At 39.3% G+C, this 23,042-nt stretch overlaps 1 protein-coding gene across 1 annotated transcript; it reads left to right on the forward strand.

Moving 5' to 3' along the window:
• Positions 1 to 110: 110 nt before the first annotated feature.
• On the forward strand, positions 111 to 22,856 carry bard1 (BRCA1 associated RING domain 1). The gene is made up of 11 exons (XM_023428630.2): positions 111 to 307; positions 1,752 to 1,808; positions 2,636 to 2,784; positions 3,419 to 4,488; positions 5,084 to 5,164; positions 7,265 to 7,437; positions 13,205 to 13,331; positions 13,433 to 13,565; positions 15,479 to 15,571; positions 20,226 to 20,323; positions 22,353 to 22,856. The coding sequence occupies exons 1-11, from the start codon at positions 216 to 218 to the stop codon at positions 22,698 to 22,700; spliced, it is 2,421 nt and encodes an 806-aa protein (XP_023284398.1). The 5' UTR covers positions 111 to 215; the 3' UTR covers positions 22,701 to 22,856.
• The last annotated feature ends 186 nt before the right edge of the window (positions 22,857 to 23,042 follow it).

Genomic DNA, 23,042 nt, shown 5'->3' on the forward strand with positions numbered 1-23,042 from the left:
GTATTGGTTTAACAGAAAATACACAGAAAACTCATTCTCATTCTTTGGGGGAGGGCCGAAACTTACGTCATTGCCGTGGTTATGGCAACCATGACTTCCTCCCATTTGGCGGGAGATGTAAGTAACAGGAAGCAGGTTCGACTTGTTTTGCAATCTTGACCCGCAAAGTTATAACAGAAGAGCTAGAAAACAAACAAGCAAAAATTATCGTAAGCATGAACAATGATGTCCCCGTGCAGACAGAGGACTGGAAGAGCACTAAAGAGGCGGTTGCAAACTTTCGACGACTGCTACTTTGCTCCAAATGGTAAGTTAATGTTACAGTTACTGTGGCTAGTAGGCTGGCTATGTAATGACGGAGCATCTTTTGTTGTGTAACGTTAAGACGAATGACAAAACAAACTACTACTACACACGTTTTTTGTCAGACGAAAATGGCTTCGTTTTGAAACTCTACAGGAAGATTCCTCACGTATGCACAGTTAGCCCGGTAACGTTACGCAGAAAAAATGAGTATGAAAAGCAAAGCCGTTGAAAAATATCAGACGTCCGAATAAAACGTTATTGCTACGTCTTGATAGTTTTAACATTACATGTTAAAGCTATTCTCTTGTTGCTGTCTGCTGGGTTTTGCATTTAACAGAAATCAAGGCTAGCGGCTTGTTTTTGACAACTCATTCGTATACAATGTCCGTGTGCCATGGAGGGGTGAAACTGACAAAACCTTTGTGCAACTATAACACAGGAACACAGTAGAGACTAAAAATGAATGACAGTGCAGTATTATCTAAAGACACAACACAATATGGCAAAAACGATAATACATCATGGAGAAATAGAACAGTATGGTTTGGGAACAAAAATATGCAACACATGACAGCACACATCTTGAGAAGCCTGATGGTGAAGAAGCTAGCATGTTGTGCAAAAGCTTAACAGAAACTGTACAGTGTAAATGTAGTTCAGGTGAGTGTTTGGATGTAGCAGGATGTTGAGGTACCTGACTGCCTGCGGGAAGAAACTGTTATGCAGTCTGGATGATACAATGCTCCAGTACACCCAGCTGATCCAGCCAGATGGCATGAGGGTTGAAGAGTCGGTAAGAAGTAGAGCAGGGGTCCCTCACAATGCTGGTTGCTTCAGATGCAGCGGTTATGGTAAATGCACACTGAGATCCCATTGATGTTCTCTGCTGTCTCCGTCTAATGCAATTGACGAATCAGACTGTAATCCAGCTGCCTTGGACGCTCTCTATAGTAGTATGGTTTGAGAGGTTCACGCTCCTTACTCTCATTCCCTTCAGGCTTGTCAGAGACTGCAGACAGCACTGGGCTCTTTGTTTAGGGAGGAGGCATTAATGTTTCAGATGTGGTCTTCTCTCAACAATATATGCTTTTAAGAAACTTGTCACTGCAGATCCTCCCAAGTAGTCCTGAAGATTTGGTTAGTTGATTGATCCCCTAATCTTTAATCAAGCACCATCATCATGTCAGGTTTTCATTTAGGTCAACACTTTGGTTTTGTCACTACATACTACTGCTGTAACAATAATCATGTCAGCCTCAGCTGTACGTGTTTAGTGCTGGTTAGCAAATAGGACTGAAGGATATGCAAAAAAAATATTGCGATTATTTTGACAGATATTGCGATGGCGATATGAGCCATGATTATGGTGGGAATGGTAATTTTTGGTTTCACTTCATTATGACTGCACTGGCCACTTTTACATGTTTTGTTCTCTTTTTTTTCAGTTCAAATTTAATGAGGGAACCTGTGTGTCTAGGAATGTGTGAGCATATGCTGTGCAGGTAATGTAACCTCAGTTAAATATGTTTTACTCTGACATGTTCATTAACCGTAGACCTGTGTCACGGTGGGCACTTATTTGTCAAACACAGGTGTAACGTATCATTTAAATGATGGCTCCGTTACATTTAGGTGAGCTGTAACCAGGGTTCTGGTATCGAGCATGCTGGTTCACTGGCGCAAATAAATGGAATGAAGCCATAATTAATTTTTTGTATTGAAAACCAGTCATTTTGTGCTATGACAAAATGCCTATAGTGAGAAAATTCTATCGCTGGATTTTATTCCCTGTGCATTTAAAAATTGATTGATTATTTATGTAATTATAGGTTTATGGGATTGACAGATTCATATTCTGTTCAACCAGTTGGTTGAGTTATCAGGTATCAGTTATAATAAGAAACCAATAATTGTTTTAGCACTTTTGTTAGTGTTTCTTATGAGTAACAACTTTAACAGCACCATTGTAACAGGTATTACATATTACATACACATGAGGGACATAGAAAATAAAGCAATTTTATGGCAGAATTTGTATAAATGATTATTAGTTACAACATTTTTTTAATCAACATGCAGTTCTTATTTTATGGAGCGTGTTTCTTGTGTGGATGAAATGGTAGTGGCATGGTTCCCATGCAATGCATCGTTTACAGTGTTAAAAGTTGAAGGGGATTAATGTCTCTTTAGGCATAAACTGCAGCCTCAATTTCTGTCCTCTCTCCATGACTGAATGGTCTTAAAAAGAAAGAAAATCAATTACCTTATTGTGTTTCTTTTTACTGAACTGTGAAGTAGATTCCTAATTCAAGAAATGTTTATTGTTCAGGTCCTGTGCTGGCTCCCGTGCAGGAGATGGCTGCGTGGTGTGTCACAGCCCTGCATGGGTGAAGGATATCCAAATCAATAGGCAGCTGAGCAGCATCATACAGCTCTTCTGTGGTTTGGAGTCCCTGCTCAATCCCATAGAACAACCAGGTAGATGGTAGCTGTTATATAACAGCTTGAAAGCATAATTAAGGGTTATCTTCTCGAATTCATGTGTCTTATACAATATGTTTCCTTCCATTCTCATCTGCTCACACCTCGCCCTATCAATTTCTGACTGAAACGTTTAACATTTTCTTCCACCAATCTAATCTCTGATGGACAGTATTAATGGGTTATTCCTGTGCTTTTTATTTCTTAATTGCTCATCTAGCATCCTGGTAATGACAGTAATTATGCAATACAATTAACCATGGTGGTGTTTAGTTTGCAAGTAGACCTCAGCTTTGCAAAGAACATCAGGGCAACTTTCTAAGCCCTGTTGTGAAAATGTTATCAAATCTGCAATTTGCTGTTCAGTCTAAATTTAGACAGTAATAACTAAGGGTTAGCATGTTGATTGTGTACTTCTGTACCTCTGTCATATGTCAGTATTTGTGGCTGGCAATGCATAATTCACAGTCTGATGTTATTCTTTTTTCCTCTCAACCGGTAGTGGAAGGTTATTACAATCACAAATTGCCTTATTGATAACAATTACCAATAAAAAAAAAAAAAAAAAAAATTACCTTTGGGGTGGGAACTTTTCGTTTTGTTAAACATTTTTTTTATTGATTCATTGCAGACTCCTCTGTCACTGAGATTCAGACACAACCTGACAGCCCTGTCTTTAAACACAAGAAGAACTTCAAGATCTGGTTCAGCCCCCGCAGCCGCAAGGTGCGCTGCACAGTGGAGAAGCCTTCAGAGGTCATAGTACCAGACAGCAGGTCTTCTGGAGAAACAGCTGCAGCACAGCCAGATACCATTACTGCTCAAGGCCAGGACCTGTCAGTTTTCAATTTCACCTCGTCCTCCCAAGACTCTTCTTCTACTCAAAAATGCAACAATGAAAACAAAAAAAAGGAGAAGAGGTCAACTAAGAAAAATGCTGCTGGCAGGAAGGCACTGGGAGCCACAAGGACCACACGAAAGCAGACCATGAAGGTGACGAAGAAGAACAGGCTAGAGGCTATAAATCAGCAATGGGGGATCAGTGGGGATGTAGATGCCTTAAAGGAAAAAGAGCAGCCCTGTGCTGAAGGGGCAAGGAGGTCCAGTAAAAGGGTTTCTTTCCTAAGCCCTGCTGTCACCTCCGACCAGCCTAAGCCCGAAGTACCAAAGGGGAGTACTGATGAACTCAGCCCTGGCAGCAGTACCATGAGGGAAAGCCTCTCAGGAGGCAGCACCACTCAAATGAATTACCCCTCCTCAGATGGTCAGAGCATGTCAAACGGTGTCATCCAAAAAAACTCACTGTCTACAAATGACCTCAACCCAACTGAAGATCCTGAAAAACAGGAGAACATTTCTCCCCCAAAACCTTCCTCAAAAAGAACCAGGGTGGTGGAGAAAGTTGGCACCTTGGAGACTACACCAAAAAGGCCCAGGACTTCCCCAGGCCGGAGGAGAAAATCCCCGGGTCAGATGTCACCAGTTGTCCTTAACCCTCCTTTTTCGATTACCCCCAGGTGTGACAAGAGCACCAAAATCTCTAGAGATGAGCAAGGACACAGCCCCTCTCTCCTAGCCACCATTGGTCGAAAATCTCCCTGTTCTCATGGTGCACCTGTTGGACGGCCCAGCACAGGAAGCCCTGCAGTTATGAAGAGGAACCACAAGGGAGAGAGCCTGCTACATCTAGCTGCTATAAAGGTAGAGAGTTTTTGAACTTGTTTACTTCACTCTGTTTTCTGTTGCATTCTGGAAGAGCTGCAGTATTTTTGCACTACATCCTAAATGAATAAGGTATTTAAATTATAAACAAATAATATAATAAAATGAAATTATGTTCCTCAGAATTATTATGTCTAAATTATTTATTAAAGGGCAGAAACAATTTCTAAGGACTTATCAGCAGTTAAAATGATGAGATTGCAAGGTACAAACTTGGCCTTTCATGTTCCTTATTTTAATTTAGTTTCTTTCAAATTGCATCTTGCACAAATCTGCTGCTTTAAATATCTTTTCTTCCTGTAGCTTCTCCCCTCTCAGTTGAACATTTTTGTCTTCAGATGATCAGACAGTCATGTTCTGGTCTGTTGAGAATAAACCGTTTTACAGTAATCCTTGTAAACATAGCCGTAATCCCCTTCTGGATCCCCGACAAGGTAATCAATGGCCCACTGTGGAGTGTGATTGATAAACACTGGGGCTTTGGTACACTGGGATCAGCTGCTGTATTTGAAGGGTGGCGTTTACAGTTCTGCAATTCTGACCTCACGTTTGTTGTTCTTTCTGGGTCCTGCAGGGAGATGTAGAGGCTGTCAAGGAACTGCTGGACCAGGGGGCTGACCCTAACCTGAAGGATAATGCTGGGTGGACACCTCTGGTAAGACTAATACAACAAGTGATAGATCTGAAAGCTTTATTTGTTGTGTGGATAAACTCTCAGTGAAAACAACAGTTAGGTTAATAGTTTTTCTACACTGTCAGGGTGTTTTTTTCTTTTCTTTTCATTTGATGAAAGACATTTGTGGTGTTTCTTATCAATAACATAAGTTATTAAATTTTTTTTATACACACACTAGTTTGTCACGCAAAGGCCTTTATATTCACAGTAGTTTTTGTTCTCTGGTAAACCCTTGCAACATTTACATCTAGCCATTTACTGTGTATTCCTTTCTGGTAATCCAACACATACAGTTGGTGTTTTTGTATTATGTTGCTGTTAAGGATATGCATGCAAATTAAGTCTTCTGGTCTGGTTAGCTCTCCCTGTTCCATTTTTCTGCAAACTATGCCCCGTTTCTGCTATGTGAGTAGTGGTTTGTGCTGTTTTCTTTCTGCATTTGGCCAGTCTTCAACTGCAACCAAAAACATGTTTAGTCAATCATTAAAAAAATTAACTACTTGTACTGTTCACATCATTCTGAAACAAAGCCGCTCTCTCTCTTAATATTAGCTGAAGGTTTCTTATCCGGAGAGAGTCAACTTTATTTATTTATTTTTATTTATTTATTGCATACTGACTTAGTTCAAAACATGTAGTCTGTGCTCTTTTAATAGTTTAGCCTAAAGTTGCCTCCACTTGACACTGTAAAATCCTTCAGTGCTACCTGAGCAATTTATTTTCTTCTTTAGAGAGCAAATGTTGGAGTGTTTGCCACTATCCTGTTGCAACACTTCACATGGCTACTTGCTGTCAAGATGATCCACTCAAACTTGAATTTTCAATTTGGGACTTGGCAGTTTGCAGCTGATCTTTCAAAATTGCTACCATTAAGCTTAGAGCTTGACATATTCATATTTGACTGATTGTATGTATCTGGGAAGGCTGGGGAGCTGACTGACTTGACATACTACCATCATCTAGACTTCTCTGTTTTTTTTTTCTCCAGCCATTCACTTGGAGCATCATTTTACCTGTTTTGATTTATTTCCCAGCTAATGCTGAGCTTACAAAGTTTAAAGAACTTCTAACATTTACTGTATGTGTGCTCACTGTGTTTGTCAAGCCTAAAGCTGTTATAACAAATAAAACTGAAAGCCAAATACTTCACAAATACATGGATTTTTGGGTCCTAACTGTGACCAGATTAAACATTTTTCTGCTACAGATGGTCAGCACTAAAGGACGTAGTAGTGGTAGCATGGCAGCATTACATGAAACAGTTGTCCCAAATCCTGTTCTTAGTTTGTATCGGTTGGAGATGGAGAGACACAAGTTTTCATTTCTAGACAATAAAAACAATATAATACAGCTTTACATTCTACTTAAAATTTGCTAATTCATGTTGTCTTTTCTCCACAGATGTTGGGAGGGAATAACTCCACATACCTCTTTGCTTAAAAGCACGTTGTGTCCTGCTTAGACTAAATTAAACTGAATTGGAACAAAAGCTGGCCTCCCAATAAAATTCTCAGCTTCCCAGTTTATTGAAATTGACCACAAATGTTTATAGATATTGTGCAGTTGTTGCAGTGTGTCTTAATCTCACTCCCGAATGAAACTCTGAAAAGTGAGAAAAACACTTACTTTTATTAACTAAGTCATAAAACTCCCCATTCATGTTAATCTAAGAAAAGAAGAAAAGTACAGCATGATAATATTTGAGAATTCTCCTCAGACAATCTGACAGTAAGAGTTATTTTCTACATAACGAATTAAGTGTGATTGAGCTGGAATATCAGATTGGCAGTTATGAAGTTGTTTGACTATCTTTTATACATTATCGACAAGGAGAAAATGCACGTGGGATCAAAAACGTTACTATTCGGATAATCAAATTCTTTTGAACTCTTTGAAGCAGCTCCCCCAGAAAAACGGCATCATCTGGAAGGAAAAAAAAATTGATATTACAGTGATTGAAAATAGATGTGAGTTTAGGATACATACTAAAAATAAGGGTGTTTCTTTTGAGCATGAGAGAGAAAAATCAGATCAAAGCAGAGCAGGGTAACATGTGAAAGTTGTTGCTCTTTGTTCCAGCACGAGGCATGTAACCTGGGTCACATGGCAGTTGTGGAGGTTTTGGTCTCAAGGGGAGCCCTATTGAACACACCTGGCTATGAAAACGACTCGCCACTCCATGATGCTGTGAGGAACGGACATCCAGCCATTGTCAAACTGCTGCTGCAGCATGGAGCCTCACAGAATGTACTGTAAGCTCCTTTACGTGTTTTTTTCATACTTGTAGTTTATTGGATTTGCAGGTAAAAGTATATACAGTACGGCAGAGAGAGTTTTGCTTTTATGAAGATTTGCTCCATGTAAAATGAATCACAAAGTGACCCACCACAAGATCAGGATCAGACCTGTACATGTAATGTGGGTCGCTGTGACGAAGGCCTGGCACAGGGCAAGTGATTAACTGCATAGATGGCCTGTTTTGCTTGGTATTGGTCTTTTGTGAAAAAGTGCTGACCAGAAGCTTTGACCTGAAAACAATATTCTCTGTTAGTTATGGTCAAAACAGAAGAACTTTTAACCTGGTACTGAAAAACACTTCTAGTCCGGGTCACTTTAAAACTTGAGTTCGTATAGACCTAAATTCACTTGAAAAACATTACTTGTGACCATAAGAACACATTATGATCATGTAAGATGCAGCAGCCTCCACACAAATGAATACATGAGATATTAGTATGCTGCATGTTTCTTCCCAATGTTAAAACTGTGACTATTTATTTATAAGGGTCTATGTCCTTTTTAAAAAAAAATCAAATTTCATTTTATATGAATATGATGATCAAATTTGTTTACTGTGACATTTTTGGCCGCAGTTATCATGAAGCATGAAAATTTGATTCCACCACATCCCTAGTGTGCATTTCACTGAGTAACAGCCAAACAAAAAACCCTTAATCTAGTCTTTTGTTATTTTGCTCCCCCGTGTATGTAAAGGAGGAGGACAAAATATTAAAAGTGCCTTTCAACTGAGTCAAACAACTGAAGGAGAAATCTCAACAGAAACTAAACATTATACGTAAGTTAATACTGCACTGCCATTGTATTTCATTGCACAGAGGCGCGTTTGTTATTCTGGACTGGTGCTCATTTTCCACTTCTTCAATATATCATTGAGTGCCTGTTTACAATTTATCGTATCAGGCATTCAGCCCTTTATAATTAAGAATAGGGCGTGCGTTAGTGCAGTATGGAGGAGCAAAGATGTAAGAAAATCGACTGATGCTGATTAGTTGTTGGTCAATCAGTTGATGCGGTATCAGCGTTTGTGGCCTGTGGAGGCAGGGTAGATATGTAGCACCATGCCCATAATGAGGGAGAGAATGCTGGTTAATCAGTGTGATCAATAGGGTAGTTGATCAGTGTCAGTGTTTTGATCAGTTAGCAAATGGTTCCTTTGTCTTCATTTCATTTTATTTGCCTCTTTGCTTTGATGGGTCCTGATTGCCGAGTCTTACATTTTCTCCTCTTTCCCTTTATTACTTGTCTGCAAGCCAAAAGAACAGGCAGTGATTGGGACAGTGTGTCAGGACTCTGCAAGATGAATGCAGTCTTTGCCATAACCCCACCACACAGGCACACATACACGTGCACATGCACACAAGAAGCAAAACAATCCATAATGGAATGATTGGCACACAGGTCTGGGTATAGAAATATGGGTTTTGCAGATCTTCATTGTTCCCCTGCTTGTTTTTCTATGCACTTTTGGTTTCAATGATTGGACTGCATTTTTTGCATTGTTTTGGCCCTGTCATCTAAATCTGTTTGTCCACTTTCTATCCAGCTCATGTTTTTGACAAGCTGAGTAGTACCAGAAATACTGAAGGAAGTCTCTTAAGAGAGGCAAATTCTTAAATGAATACTAATATGTTTTATACTGTCGACCATTCCGTTATCTCAAAAACAACAGGTTTAAGCATTTTCTGAGAAGCTATGCAGCATACCCAGCCGGGCTCCTGACTATAAGTCTCAGCCCTGTAAGCATAAATATCTACCAGTGCAGCATATTTGGACAAACAGGATGAGGCCTGCATGGTGCTAGTTGATAGCATATGTTATGTTCACGAAGTTAAGGGGCAATGGTGATACTTTGTATATTTTATACCTTGAATACTAAACTTTATTGCCAACCAGTTTCCTATTCATAGCACAGGCTTTTATATGTCACTATTTATGTTAACGTAAGTGCAGTATGACAATGAAATTGTGTTTATGAGATGTGGGAAACAAAATGCCCAATACATTTGAATTGACTGTTGACTCGCTCCTAATGACTACCCCAAGCCTGAAGCACTGAATCCATACAGATGTTATTTAACACCACCTGCGCGCCTCACACTGAATTCATTACACTTGATTATAGCAATAGCACTGGACTGTCGTACACACAGGGTCATACAATAAACAAGGAATGACAGTCACCAAATGTTAACAGTGAGTTATTGTATAATAACAGATGGTTATGACACCATCACTGACTACAGTTTTGTATTTAGAAATAGATAGTGTTTGTAATGAACATTCACAAATGCACAGATTAAACATTTTGATCCAGACATTACATATTTAGAGAGATATTTAGTTTAAGTGGATTCATTCAACTTATTTCATTAAAGGCACCCTGAGGGGTTTTTGGCACCGAAGAGCAATGTGGGTCCTTCTCATTTTGTTTGTTATCATGCATGTGCATCAGGGCGGATATACTCAGTCAAAAGCACAACACACATTTCTGCCAACTGTTGCCACTGTCACAAAGAGCTACAGTTGGTGGTAACACGCTCCAATAAAAGAACAAAACACAGCAATGTGCCAACAAAGACAGTGAAGAAGAAATGAACAAATAACCATGGATGTAAACAATGTAGGTTTCAAAATGCTAACAAAGTGGGTTTTGCAAATGTTTTGAAAGAAACTGTTTCTTAGACCTCAACAGTACTCCCAGTAGGTCTTAGAAAGAAGTCCTGATTTTTAATTTTTTTTGTTTACCAGAAACTCCACGGGGCAACTTTAAGATAATATGGATATGATACTTTCACCTCTCAGTTAGTGGAGTTGACTTTCTCTTTTCTTCCGGTCTTTGAAATCTATTCGATGATGCATGCTGTCAGTGTTAAAAGTTTCATCCTCTTGCCAAAATAAAGTGCACAGCTCTGATGATTTTTTTTGGCTCTTATTCACTGGACTGTTAATTTTGTTCAGTCATGACATTTGAAACATTGTTAATAGCTTGAATAAGACTATTTTTAGGAGCATCAAGCAAAGTCATTATTTGCACAGTTTGGCATCAGAGAAGGGCATCAGCATAACAACTACAGTACAATACACAGTACTTCTTCAAAGTTAAATGGAGGCGTTGGGTGAGTCATGCACTGTGTCATCAATGTAAGCTGTATCACCCCGCTGATCCAACTATCAGGAAAAATTCAGAGTGAATTGTTTAAGTCGGAAATGTAACTAATGAAGCTTTTGATTAAAAATGCACTCAGGCCTTGCCCTCTGCCTCATCAGTTGCTTGCCACGTGTTTCTATCATTAGACTTATGACTTCCTTTTAAGACTTACTGCTGAGCTGACATAGTTCAAAGGCTCTGTCAGCTCTTGGGTGATCTTGAACTTGGTTTGAATTTTGAATTGACCTCTCAAAATGTTGGCATATGGTTCTCTATGAGGACAAGAGATGATCTTAAAAACTGCATTTAGTTTTACAGAGCCTGTACAATAGGGGCTCTTTAAAGTAAGTATTAACAATTGGGCAGAGTAAAAAGCTATAATTATTGTTATCAGTATTGTAGGTGTAGTTATGTTGTTTATCGATGAAGAAGGGACTTTATGTAGAAAGGGAATGGATGGTGTTAGGTGTGAGCTGATGGTGGAATAGAACACTTGTCTGTATCTGTGTAGAGCTTGAAATTAATATTTGAATCTCCTCCCCTCCAGTTAGAATAAGAGTCATGGTTACAGTGGGTATCCACTCGAACCACCACCGCCATCATCCCACTTGTGTACTTAAGCAGAGGCTTGTGGGAGAGTGTTTGTGACTTTACCTCCTGCACAATTTTCCACGCATTGAGATATTCTTGTCACATGCAGCTGCATAAACTTGTGTGTGTGCGCATATGTATAAGTGGCAGGGACATTTTATGTTTGTATTTGTATGGGGCTGGGGGTATGAATCCAAATGAAATATTTTATGGACCAGTGGACCTATTAATTGTCCCCCAGGTGTTATCTTTGCTGACGACTAATCTTTTAGTGACAACCTGCTGGGCTTGGTTCTTCTCTCCGTCTCCTTCGCTCTTCCTGTGCTTTTCTTAATTTTTGCTCCTCTCCCTCTTTCCTCAAGGTGACCATAGTCTTGTTTCTTGCAGCTCTCTCCAACTTAAAGATACATACTTTCTTCAATATCCCTATTTTAACCAAGGGATAGTCGCAATTTCATCTGTGTGAATCTGTATACATAATGCTGCTATTGAGATAATGCGAAGCCTCCATTACACCCACTGTGAATCACAGTTAATTGTATACAGAAACTGTAAAGGGAATGTGATCCTCATACCAGATAAACCTATGTAATTGAGAAAGCTTAAAAAGTTCTCAGTAATGTTATGCAACCCTTTGATATCTGATTTTCTTTTCCTTCCAGTCAATCCGGTGTGTTGTATATGGACATGATGACCTATGAACGAAGTAGAGCACAGATTTCAACTCAACCTCATATCAAACAATTATGCTCCAACAAGTGAATGACACACTTGGATGCACAGTTTCACAGAACAAGCAGGGTGTGACATCGCCAAATTGTTTTTCTCTGAGCTCCAGACTGGCAAATATTGATTTTTAATGTCCTGCTTGGCCAGTCATTAAAAAAAAAAAACCAAAAAACCCCCAAATTTACAGAGACTATGATGAAATGATATAAAAGAATGACCACCTTATTGGAAAATACCGTGCTTTGGATTTATAATGATGTAATACCAATGCTGCCTTAGAATATGACAGCTTGGTCAGAAAGGTAGTTAGTCACAACAGCAACAATTTGGATGCAAAAATTAGTATGATTAACTCGTAAGATGTAGGATTAAAAAGTTTTAACTCTCTTACTAGCTGCCATGAGAGACAAGAACAAGCGTGTACAATTTGAAAAGGGAAGATTGCTGCTGGCCAGAGCAGTATACTTACAGATTATGATGATGAGGCATGATTTTCTTCAAAACATGATTTTTTCCAAAGGAAAGGGATGTTATTTCAGATCCTCTATCAGAAACTTTTTGTCTATTCAGGGTCCAAAGTTGTTTAAAACCACAGCACATAGCGCCCATGAAATCTCTTACAATATGCTCTTACCTTGAGGGCTGATCCTGAATTTACTCGAGTTTCCTACTTGTTTCTTTGTTTTCAATGTTCTGGGTTTGTGCTACTATTTTACTTGAATCCAATATGAGGTCTCCTGTTTGGCGTTTCTAAACATTTTATCCATTCATCACCTTACTTGCAGCAATTTGTAATTTCGATTGTGAAAGGTGCTTGAAAAAAAGTTTTCTATCGGTCTTATTTAAGTTTAACAAGTGAAAGGTGAAGTGACATTTTAGAAAGTAAAACCAATTAAAAGACTTATTCCACCCGTTCTAACAATTAATGTTATCTTATGTTAGCTTATAGATCTGCTAAAGAGGAAACCTGTCTTGAGACAGCTGCCACAAATAATTACTATGGCATACATGATATGTACAACTACACTCCACACATCCTTCTTGCACATTTTGACCTGCTTTCAGCTTGTGTTGAGGTATTTTTTAGTGAACAAATCTAAGTAAATATAATTACTGAACTGTTGCGTTTTTGCCAGTGAGCTCTTGTTTCAGTTTTAACATGTCTGACTGTCCCTGTGGATACCTGCTGGTCTGTGTTGCTGTGTGTGAGACACTGACACACTTTACCTATTGAATGTTCTTCTTCGCAGTAATCTGCATGGAAAGCAGCCTGCAGATTATGCAGTGAGTCTGGAGATGCTGGAGATTTTCCAGGAAGCCTCAGAGGGAACCCAATATGCTAATGTCTCTTTTAGCCCCTCAGCCAGTCTTTCTGCGGTACGTCTGTATGTCCCTAAGAATTGTTATGGGTAGAGTGCTAATTTTTGTGCATTATTGACCAAGACATTTCTAAACTGTGTTCTTATGTCCTTTCTTAGGTGAGTGACTTTGTGAGGAGAGATGAAATGGTTGCGTTTTTTGCCAGCAAGCTTTCTCAGCCAGCACAGCTTCAACTAGCCAAACTGGGACAGCTACTAGGAGGAAAAGTGGTTGACACCTTTTCTGGCTCAGGTAGTGTTCGTATGTTTCATACACAACCTCCTCAGGGGACTTAAACTTCCTCAATGTTCCAAGGTTATGGTTGCATATGATTGCTTATTAATGTTGTTATTTGTGACACATGAGCTCTCAGCAACACTGCAAATTAACTGCAGCTACCAGCCAATTACTGGTACATTGGGACCATGGCTGGTAAGCGTCTTCGCTGCCAAACACTCTGATAGGTAATCAACCATCATTTGGATGCCCTGTTCAACTGAAAGATGTATTATATGGGCAAATTTCAGGCTCAACCACCCAATGGGTTCTGTAATCATGGGAGTCTCTTTCACTGATCATAATGTTTGTTATGACGATTATATATTGTAAGTATGTCCACCACCTTAGAGATGGGATTTGTATCTGAATCATCCTTTATAATACCTACAGAACCAACCGAACCAAGCACTATAGGCTTTACTATCTATAACAGACACTTTTTGTATTGCGAAAGCCAGCAGTTTGTGCATTATCACTCATGAAAGTTCAACAGTAACTAACAAGTGCTTTTAGAGGTGTATACATCATTGTGATACAGCAACTCCTTCACTGTTGCATAGTAATAGCTGGGAGAATAAAAGAGAGAAAAAGTAATTGAAATCATTCCTCATAAAATGTTTGGAGGTACTGTCAGGGTGATGAATAAGCACTAATGAAAAACAGAAGTGTTTCTCACAACTCTCCTTCCTCTGACCAGAGGGGTTAAAGTTGGTGCTTTCAGAGAATGTTTTTTACATTTTGAATTCAAAGCTACAAATCCATTCAGTGCACAATGTAAGAAGGTTTTGCCCTGGAGGTATCATTATGTTCATTTTGTACTTGTCAACTGTGCTCACTTGTTGAATGAAGAGGCAATAAGCCTGTATTTAAATTTTAATAAACTTATAATCATGCGTCCTTGTCTGAAGCAATTTATGAAGTAAGCGGTTACTTTCCCTTTAGATGTGTTGCCATGACCTGTTTGACAGGTTTACAGAAAGCTTACCAGTTTACCCAAGTGAAGTAAGGGACATGAGTAAATTTTTAACACAATGAGAAATGCACTGTATTTATGGGATGAATTAAGAATCAAAACCACAAATATTAATTGTCCTCTGCTGTTGGGTTAGGACAGATAAATCAATATCACCAAACAATATCTACTTTAAGCAGAGCTGTGTTTCAAGACAAATGAGTTATTGAAGCTTATGTTTGACACATGTGAATAGTTTTTGCCCAGTGTAATGTGAACATGGCCTGCTGAATTGAGCATTTGTGTCCCCTAAGGATGAATTTCTTCTTTTTAACATTTCTGCTGTCTTTTCTATTTTCAAATCAAAATTTAGCAGTTTGGCATCTGACCAGGTACTGGCAAAATACATTCCCTTCATCCTCAGCTTGACTTTGTGTTGAGTGCTAATTAGTAAATCTTAACATGCTAACACAGTAAACTATAATGACATGATGACATTATACCTGCTAAACAACAAAATGCTATCATGCAGGCGTTAGCATTATCGTACAAGCACCACTGTGCCTAAATACACCCTCACCATAAACTCTTAATATCACCCTGGTCTACTTTAGTTTTGGACTACAAGAACTCAACATGTGCTGGGCGTCAGCACAAGTGTCTCGTCAAAAGATTCAAGTTTTGAAGTAGTATTTTTAAGAAAAATACAGTGTCTGACTTTAAGTAATGATGTGATCGAATGTGTTATCTTGTACCACTCTAAGTATCAAGCTGTCTGAATGTGCACCAGTAATATACTGTGTAGCTGGAAAGTGTGGCAGACACACAAGGAGGGCAGCAGAAGGCAGCTGCTATTTGTGCATGTGTAGCACAACTCATTTGCACCTTTTCAATTTGGCTTGTTTATGAGTGTGTGTCTGTCTTCTCCCTCCAGTGAGCCACATTGTGGTGCCAGAAGGACACATGCCCACTACCTACTCCACCCTCCTGGGTCTCCTTGCTGGCAGCTGGGTTGTCAGATACAGCTGTAAGTATGGAGTGAGCCGTCAGCTGGAGCAGCTCTCTGCAGATGCTATTTTTGGATGTCATGTTAGACAATGTTGCTGTTGGAACCTGGTTAACTACCTACTGCAGTGGCACTGAGGCACATTTTATCCAAAATATCCTGAATGTTAAATTAATTATCTCCTAGATATTAGGGTATCTAGCAGGGAGATCACCTCGACAATGAATTACAATTATGTTTGGATATTTATTGTGTTCACTTCCTTTCGTTCCTGCTGGTCATCAATTCAGTGTAGTGGCTGTAACACTCTCTTCCATCACTGCAGCTCAGGATAACATGAGGCAAAGTTGTGAATAAACCAGTATTTTGGCCAGATACACAAATATTATTTTCACACAGTCAGGTTGTAGCTCTGCAGCAGAAAGAGGTTTATGCATTTGAAAATGCTTTGGTTATTAATAATATGGTAGTCACAATAGTAGTGGATTAGATTTAGACACAAGTGCACAAATGTCAACTATTGATTTATTTTCCATAGAGTCTCCAGATTAATTAACAGCTCCATCCAATGAAATGAAGCTTGACTCCTGCTGTTATTTATTGCTTTAAAACAACACCTCATAATTTTGAAAAAATATGCTAATTTGCTTTCTTCTGCACATTAGATGACAACATCAGTAATACCCCCGTATCTGTCTGCCAATGTGATGCTACTGCCAGCAGCTGGTTAGCTTAACTTAGCATAAAGACTAGAAACAAGTTAAGAGTTTGCTGTTGTCAGGTAGTCCTCATACACTCCTACATCACATTTAAACATTGTAAATTCTGTTCATCATGTATACTAACTAACAAGGCTTTAAAAAAAAAAAAAAAAACGGTAGAGATCTATTTTTGTGCTGCATAGGCAAAAGGAAACATTTACAGTGTGTTTCTTAATTTATCTTTTTATATGGTGAAGCTATTGTATTTGTCTGCTACAAGGTTGCATATTTATTCAGTTTACTGAGTTATTCAAGGGTGCTCTAGCCACAGAGAAGAGTATTTCCATTTGCATTTGAAGTTTAAATTTGCTGCAGTTAGGCGACTCTTGGCATAATGTAGTATAGGACAAGTATGAAAAATCTACAAGTTAATATTGGACTTGGAACCACAGTGCAGAGAAAATGGATTGTGCTGCACAAGGTTTTTGGAGTAGGTTTATGGGTTTTGTGTTCTACCATGGAGTTGTGTTAGCTAATATGGGGTTTGTTACTTTGACACTCAAAGTTTTGTAGAAAAAACAGGACTTGTTTATTAATTGTACGTTTACCTGGCTTTCTGCTGTTTCTGTGATAAAGGCCTACTAAGGCTCCCATGTTAATTACTCTTCCGTGTCAAACTACTCTGAGATGTGTACTTTCGATCTTGTGCTTTCTCTCCTCTGCAATTTTCAGATGAAATCAGGGGCTGTGTTTGGAATATGAATTTCTAAATACAATACTTTTTATTTTCTGCAACACATGAAATGTCTTGGGAAACATTACAAGAACATTTTGCCACAGGTAAATTTCAGGTAAATTGTTTGTGCCTGCTGCTTTGTGTGTGTATGCACACACCTTCTTACATGTCTGACAGCCAAACAGAGCAGGTGGGTGACTGTGGGAAGGAATCTGGGAATCAATGTGCCGCTAGGCTTAAATATCACTAGCAATGAAAAGATGGCTAGCTCTCTTTTCCTTTTTGATTTGTGCCAAGATGAAAACTTAGAAAAAATTTAGCTATTCTCAGCCAGTCTCCCTGGCATTATTGAACTAAATCAACAAGCACATATTCAGAGGAAGTCAGCTTCAGGGGAAGTAAAAAGAGACTTGCTGTCAAAGAGTGTTCTGTTACCTTGGTGTGCTCTTGACTGGTGTATCCGTCAGTGGGATCTCTTCACTGTGTGTGAGTGTGTGTAGAGTAAAATGCCATCCACACTTGTCTCTGTCTGTGGCAGTAAGGCATTTTAACTTTGAATGTGTATGTTTTACTGTATAAGATTGTGTGTTTGGACCATATTCTGCCCTCCACTTCTCTTTTCTCCACGCAGGCTGAGCACTTGACACAGCTTGTCTCCCTCGTGACAATCGCTGTGCTGTCCTATCTGTCTCTGTCCTTGTGTATGTGTGTGAGCGCACACAAGCAGCTGAGTTCTCACTGTCACCTGCCTTTGTACACCATCGCTGTCGGCTAGGCCAAGCGACTGGCTAACCTCTTTATCAGTCTTATAGTAGAAGCCCCAACTAAGCTTTGATTGAAGATCAAATGTTGGATTGAAATCCTTTTGCCAACGTTTTGGGAAATGCACTTATTGGCTTTATTTCTAAGAGTGAGATGAGAAGATGGATATCATTCTCAGTGTCCAAGCTGGACACAGGACATGTTTAACCTAGCTTTGTATAAAATTTAGAGAGAGCGGGAAGTAATTCAACACATCTAAAGCTAACTGTTTAAGCATGTTTCATCTCATTTGTTTAACCTGTAGATAAGCAGAAAAGTGGGGGCAATTTGTGGTTTTTCTAGGATGGTTGCATGTTGTAACTATGGTATTTCTTGGTGAACAATAACCAGTCTGTGCGAACAAGACTGGAGGAAATCCCACTGTGAGGTTGCCAGGTTCGGCACTATGTTTGCACCTATTCAGAAACCAAAACAAGGACATGTGCTTGCCAGCTGTACCTGGCAACCTGCACTATATCTGGATGCTGCACACAAGTGCTGCATCATGCTGCTACATCCCTGCTCTTCTATAGGTTGTTTAAATGAGCTGGCTTTAGAGGTGTTTGCAGAAACATATTTTATTCACTTTGGAGACAGGTAAACTGTTTCTCCCCCTCATCCAGTCTTTATGCTAAGCTAGGCGAGGCAAATCTTGACAGAAGCTCTGCACTTAATGCGCAGACGTGACATCTTTTCATCTTATCTTGGAAAGAAAACAAAAAAACACATTTCACAAAATGTCGGACTGTTCCCTTTATATGATTTTTCTTCTCCCTTTTTTCTCCCAATTTTTACTGACTTCTTTCCCTGCACTTTGGTTCTCATCTCTGCTACTCCCACTGTTCATCTGCTTCCTCCCAATACAAGTTCTAGCTGTTTCTTTTTGACACTGCTGCTCGGGACTGAATCCCTGAGTACTTTTTTTCTTATTTCTCATGTGGCATGACAGTGGTTTTTAGGATTCTGACTATCAAGATAGAATGAGCTATCCCCCACTGTCTGGATGCTGAAGTGTCAGGGTAGGCCTTCAGAATTTCATATCAGTCAAACTCAACTCACCAGTGGTTGTCTTCATAATGAGATAACAGTTCTAGTTGGTCTCATGGTTAATCAAGGAAGTGGGTTCCTCTGGCTGTTTACTCAGTCACTCACTCAGGAAGGGGTTTGAGATGTTTTTTGCTTTCAGTGTCTATGAAGGTAATTAGCAAACATGCTAATGACTCCTCAGCACTAAGCACCATCGTCCGGAGCGATTAACCCCAGTATCTCCCCTCTTCTCTGCCCAAGTCTCTGGCAGCATCCCCATAAATGAAAGCTGTAATTAAGGGGGATGAAGGAATGTAATTGCCCTCCACCCCATCTTCTGGTGACTGTGTGTCTGGATGTATGTGTGTAATTTGCTGTTTGATGATAGGGGCTATATTGTGAGAGGGTGTACGCAAGCACACACACACGCACACACACGCACACATGCACACACACATTTACCCTAATCTGTTCGTGTAACGATATCTTGCAGCTGGAAGCAACAGTGTGGAACACTAAACTGCAACTCAAGATGTAATGAATTTCAAGGTTGTGTGGGTGTGGCGAAATGTAGATACCTTCAGATGAGTATTAGGCCTGTGGGACTGTTTGCATCTGTCATGGTTGGAAATGTTGTGAGAAGTCTCTGCACTGCAAGTCTATATTCAGACCATGTCTTATGCTCAGGTCTATTTGACATCCTTTATACATATTTTTCACCAAACCAAATCTAGTTTCAACATGTTTAGACGTGCAACTTTTAAAATGTGAGCTTGGGTTTTTTTAATATACCCCCCCAACATATGATACTCAGTTATAAAACGCTTAAGAAGAAGGAAGAACAGCACTGTGATCTGAGTCATGTTCAGAAGCATTTTTTTTATCTGTGACAGTAACAGGGTCATTAAAATGTGTGATTTTTTTTTTTTTTTTTTTTTTTTTTACCCCCCTCCATATCTGCCTGTACTTTTTAAGAAAAACTTTTCTGTCTTTAGGGATGCTTTTCTTAAGGATTTAGAACAAAGGTTCTCTTCTAACTCAAAAAAATGCCGGAATGCTGGCTGTCACACAGTTCCAATTTGACTCTGTAAAACCTCTCGAGACAGAAAGAAAGAGATGATTCTCGAATTCTGCTTAAGCTCAAGATACTTAAAACGAGGGTTGCATCATTAACTCCATCATGCTGTGGGCATCTTTTGCTGTCAACAATTGCAGCTTTCCCAATACTTGAAATCTTCCAACTCGGTGTGATAAAACAGACATAAGCTTTGTCATCCTCCGTTTGCAATTGCCTTGTCACACTCTTTCAAGTCAACATAATTAGCTCTAGCTTTATTTTTTTTCTTTCTCTTTCTCACTTTCTTTCTCTCGCTCTCTCGCTCTCTTTCTCTCACTCTCTGTTTGATGCCAGGGGTGGAGGCATGTCTGCAGGCGGGCAAGTGGATGCCCGAAACTGAGCACGAAGCAGGAGAAGGCCCCCAGCGCAGTCGCGTCAACAGATGTAGCTTGGTAAATGAGACACAAACAAACAAACAAATATGTGAAAAAGATGAGTATAGATTGTCTAGACCTTCTGTCCTTGGGAAAAATTTGTTTTTCCAAGCAGTGGTGCATGGTTGTTGTTTAGCAGCACACATGCTATTAAAAGTACACGCTTGGACTTTTTTGTGTTTTGAAACTATGAATCACAGTTGGCCTTTTTTATTATCCTATTCAAAAGAAAATGAAATTCAAATCAATCTTAATTAAGCATTTCAACTTTTCTGTGCCACAGATACAGTTAAGGGTATCAATAGTTATGTCAATGTGATATTTCAGTTTTTCCCTTACAAAAAATTTGCAAAACAAAAATTCTACAATTCTGTTTTGACTTTGTCATTATGAGGTATGGAGTGTGGACATGACGTAAAAATTAAATTTCAAGGGTTATAATATAAAACAGCAACATAACAAAATGTGAAAAAAAAAAAAGTGCCAGTATACTTTCTGAATGCACTGTATATCTTTGATTGTGCAGTCAGCCATTTTAGGTAGAAAGACACAAGCAGATGCAGAAAGATATACTAGGAAGTACCAATTAGTGAAGGTAGGGTTTTTGACAATATATAATGCTATGATAAGTGTTATCCAAACAACACACATCCACAGAAACACACCATCCCCAACTTGAAGCCTGGTGTTTACAGGATCATGTTTTGGGGATGATTCTCTGTAGCTGGCCTTGTAAGCTTTGTGAGGGTAAAACGAATGCAGAAAAATCCTGTAGGAGAACTTGCTGCAGTCTGTAAGAGAACTGCGACTTGGATTTATTTTTCAGGACGACATCAACTCCAAATGAAGCCAAAACTATACTGGAATGGCTTTAAACCAACAACATTAATGCCTTGCAATGACCAAGTCAAAATCATGACTTCAGTTTTCACAAAGAAATTGTGGCAGCGCTTGAAAATTGCTGCTCACCCACCAGTCACCATGAAACTTGACAGAGCTTGTACGTTTTGCAAAGAAGAACGGGGACCCTGCATTGTCTAGATGGAAGAGCTGATACAGACACATACTGTGTTTCTTGATAAAGGACGCTCTTCTAAATATTGACTATGCTGTCTATAATTGTTTTTCAGTACTTAGTGTACCTAGTTTTGATAAAATTGTAGAAATTTGATTACAGTTTCGCCTTTTCTGTTATTTTACGTCAAAAATTCTGTTTATATCAACTGTGATTCAGTGTGGCAGAACAAACTTAATGAATATTTCTTATATGCATTGTTCTGTGTTGATACATGATATTGTGATTACCTATTTGTTCCCTGAAACATAGAAGCACCTTGAGAGGCTTAAGAAGCCGACTAACACATAGTTTGTTGTTTACCTCTGGGCAGGCAGACATGATAATAAACACATGTTCCTCAGTTGATTTAACATGTACCCATTATTGGTTTCTTCTGTTTTCTTCCTTCTTGGGCTGAATAAAAATGTCCAACAATAAAGTGTTCTAGAAAAACAATAACATCATAGCATAGTCAAAGAACCTTCTTACTGGAAACTCTTAAGAGAGCCAATTTACACCCCAAAACAGTTGAGTTCGTTGATGCTGTGAATAGAACAGTCTCCAGTGGCCTAATTCACTGCTGCTTTAAACATCAATGCTAAGTGGCTCTGAGTTTGTCTGGAGAGCGGCACTGATAAAAATGTCTTCTGGCTCTGCAGTAAAGAAGAAAATACAAAGCGTCCACACAGACTCTTGGTAATATGAGAGCCTAGATTCAATGGCAAAGAAATTATTCAGCGTTTAACTTCATCATAAACAATAGGGTAGACTTTAATCCTACTGCCACTGTTCTCACAAGGACTTAAGTTTTATCCTTGTGCTGGCACAGTGACTAACATTTTTAATGGAGGAAGATAATAGACAGCGCTTTTCTCTTCTCAGCCATGCTTTTGATGCACAAGAAAGTGTTGGTTTAGACCAAGGTTGACTTAATCATCAAATTTCTACTAATGCTTGAATTTCTTCCTTCTGATCATTCATCTTTTGTAGCTCCCACCGCTCTTCGACGGCTGTTTCTTCTTCCTCCTGGGATCCTTTAAGGCGCCTACCAAAGATGAGCTCAGCAAGCTGCTCCGAGAAGGAGGAGGTCAGCTCCTGAGCCGGCAGCCCAAGCCCGACAGCGATGTGACACAAACCCTGAGTGCAGCTGCTTACCACGCCCTGCCAGGCTCCGACCAGGCTCTCTGCACCCAGTACATTATCTTTGATCCTCAAGGACCTCACAAGCCCACAGTGGTCAGACGAGGTAAGGTGTGGTCAGCTCCCTCTACCTGGATTATCAACTGCATTGCAGCCTTCCGGCTCCTTTCCGTCCCTGATTCTCAAAATCTGGTGTGAACTATATACTAAATGATAATTTTGCACCGTCACTTATGTTATTGCATGGAAATTATGTGTGTTTTGCTTTTTAAATATGTGATGATTAAGTTGACATGACATGATAAGACATGAATCACATAAACAACAATTAAAACAATAATGTAGCTGATGAAATCTTTGAATGTTTTTTTGTTTCTTTTCTTGACATCATACTAAGCAGATACCTCAAACCACCTTAACTTACTCCTTTTTAATGTGAAGGGACAGGTATCTACTGAAAACTTCTCACCCTGTCTCTAAGGGTAAGCGCTGCCACCCTGTGAAGGAAACTCATGACCACAGGTGACGGTTAGAAATTAG

This window comes from Seriola lalandi, unplaced genomic scaffold (assembly GCF_002814215.2).
Source record: "Seriola lalandi dorsalis isolate HSWRI2012SDOR001 ecotype SW California unplaced genomic scaffold, Sedor1 jcf7180002054881, whole genome shotgun sequence".
Taxonomy (NCBI): Eukaryota; Metazoa; Chordata; class Actinopteri; order Carangiformes; family Carangidae; genus Seriola; species Seriola lalandi.

Excerpts from the sequence above, each read along its gene's own strand:
- bard1 (XM_023428630.2), top strand. The coding sequence starts at position 216 with ATGAACAATGATGTCCCCGTGCAGACAGAGGACTGGAAGAGCACTAAA. Across the intron at positions 1,809-2,635 it reads TGTGAGCATATGCTGTGCAG|GTCCTGTGCTGGCTCCCGTG; the intron begins GTAATGTAACCT and ends TTTATTGTTCAG. Across the intron at positions 2,785-3,418 it reads CAATCCCATAGAACAACCAG|ACTCCTCTGTCACTGAGATT; the intron begins GTAGATGGTAGC and ends GATTCATTGCAG.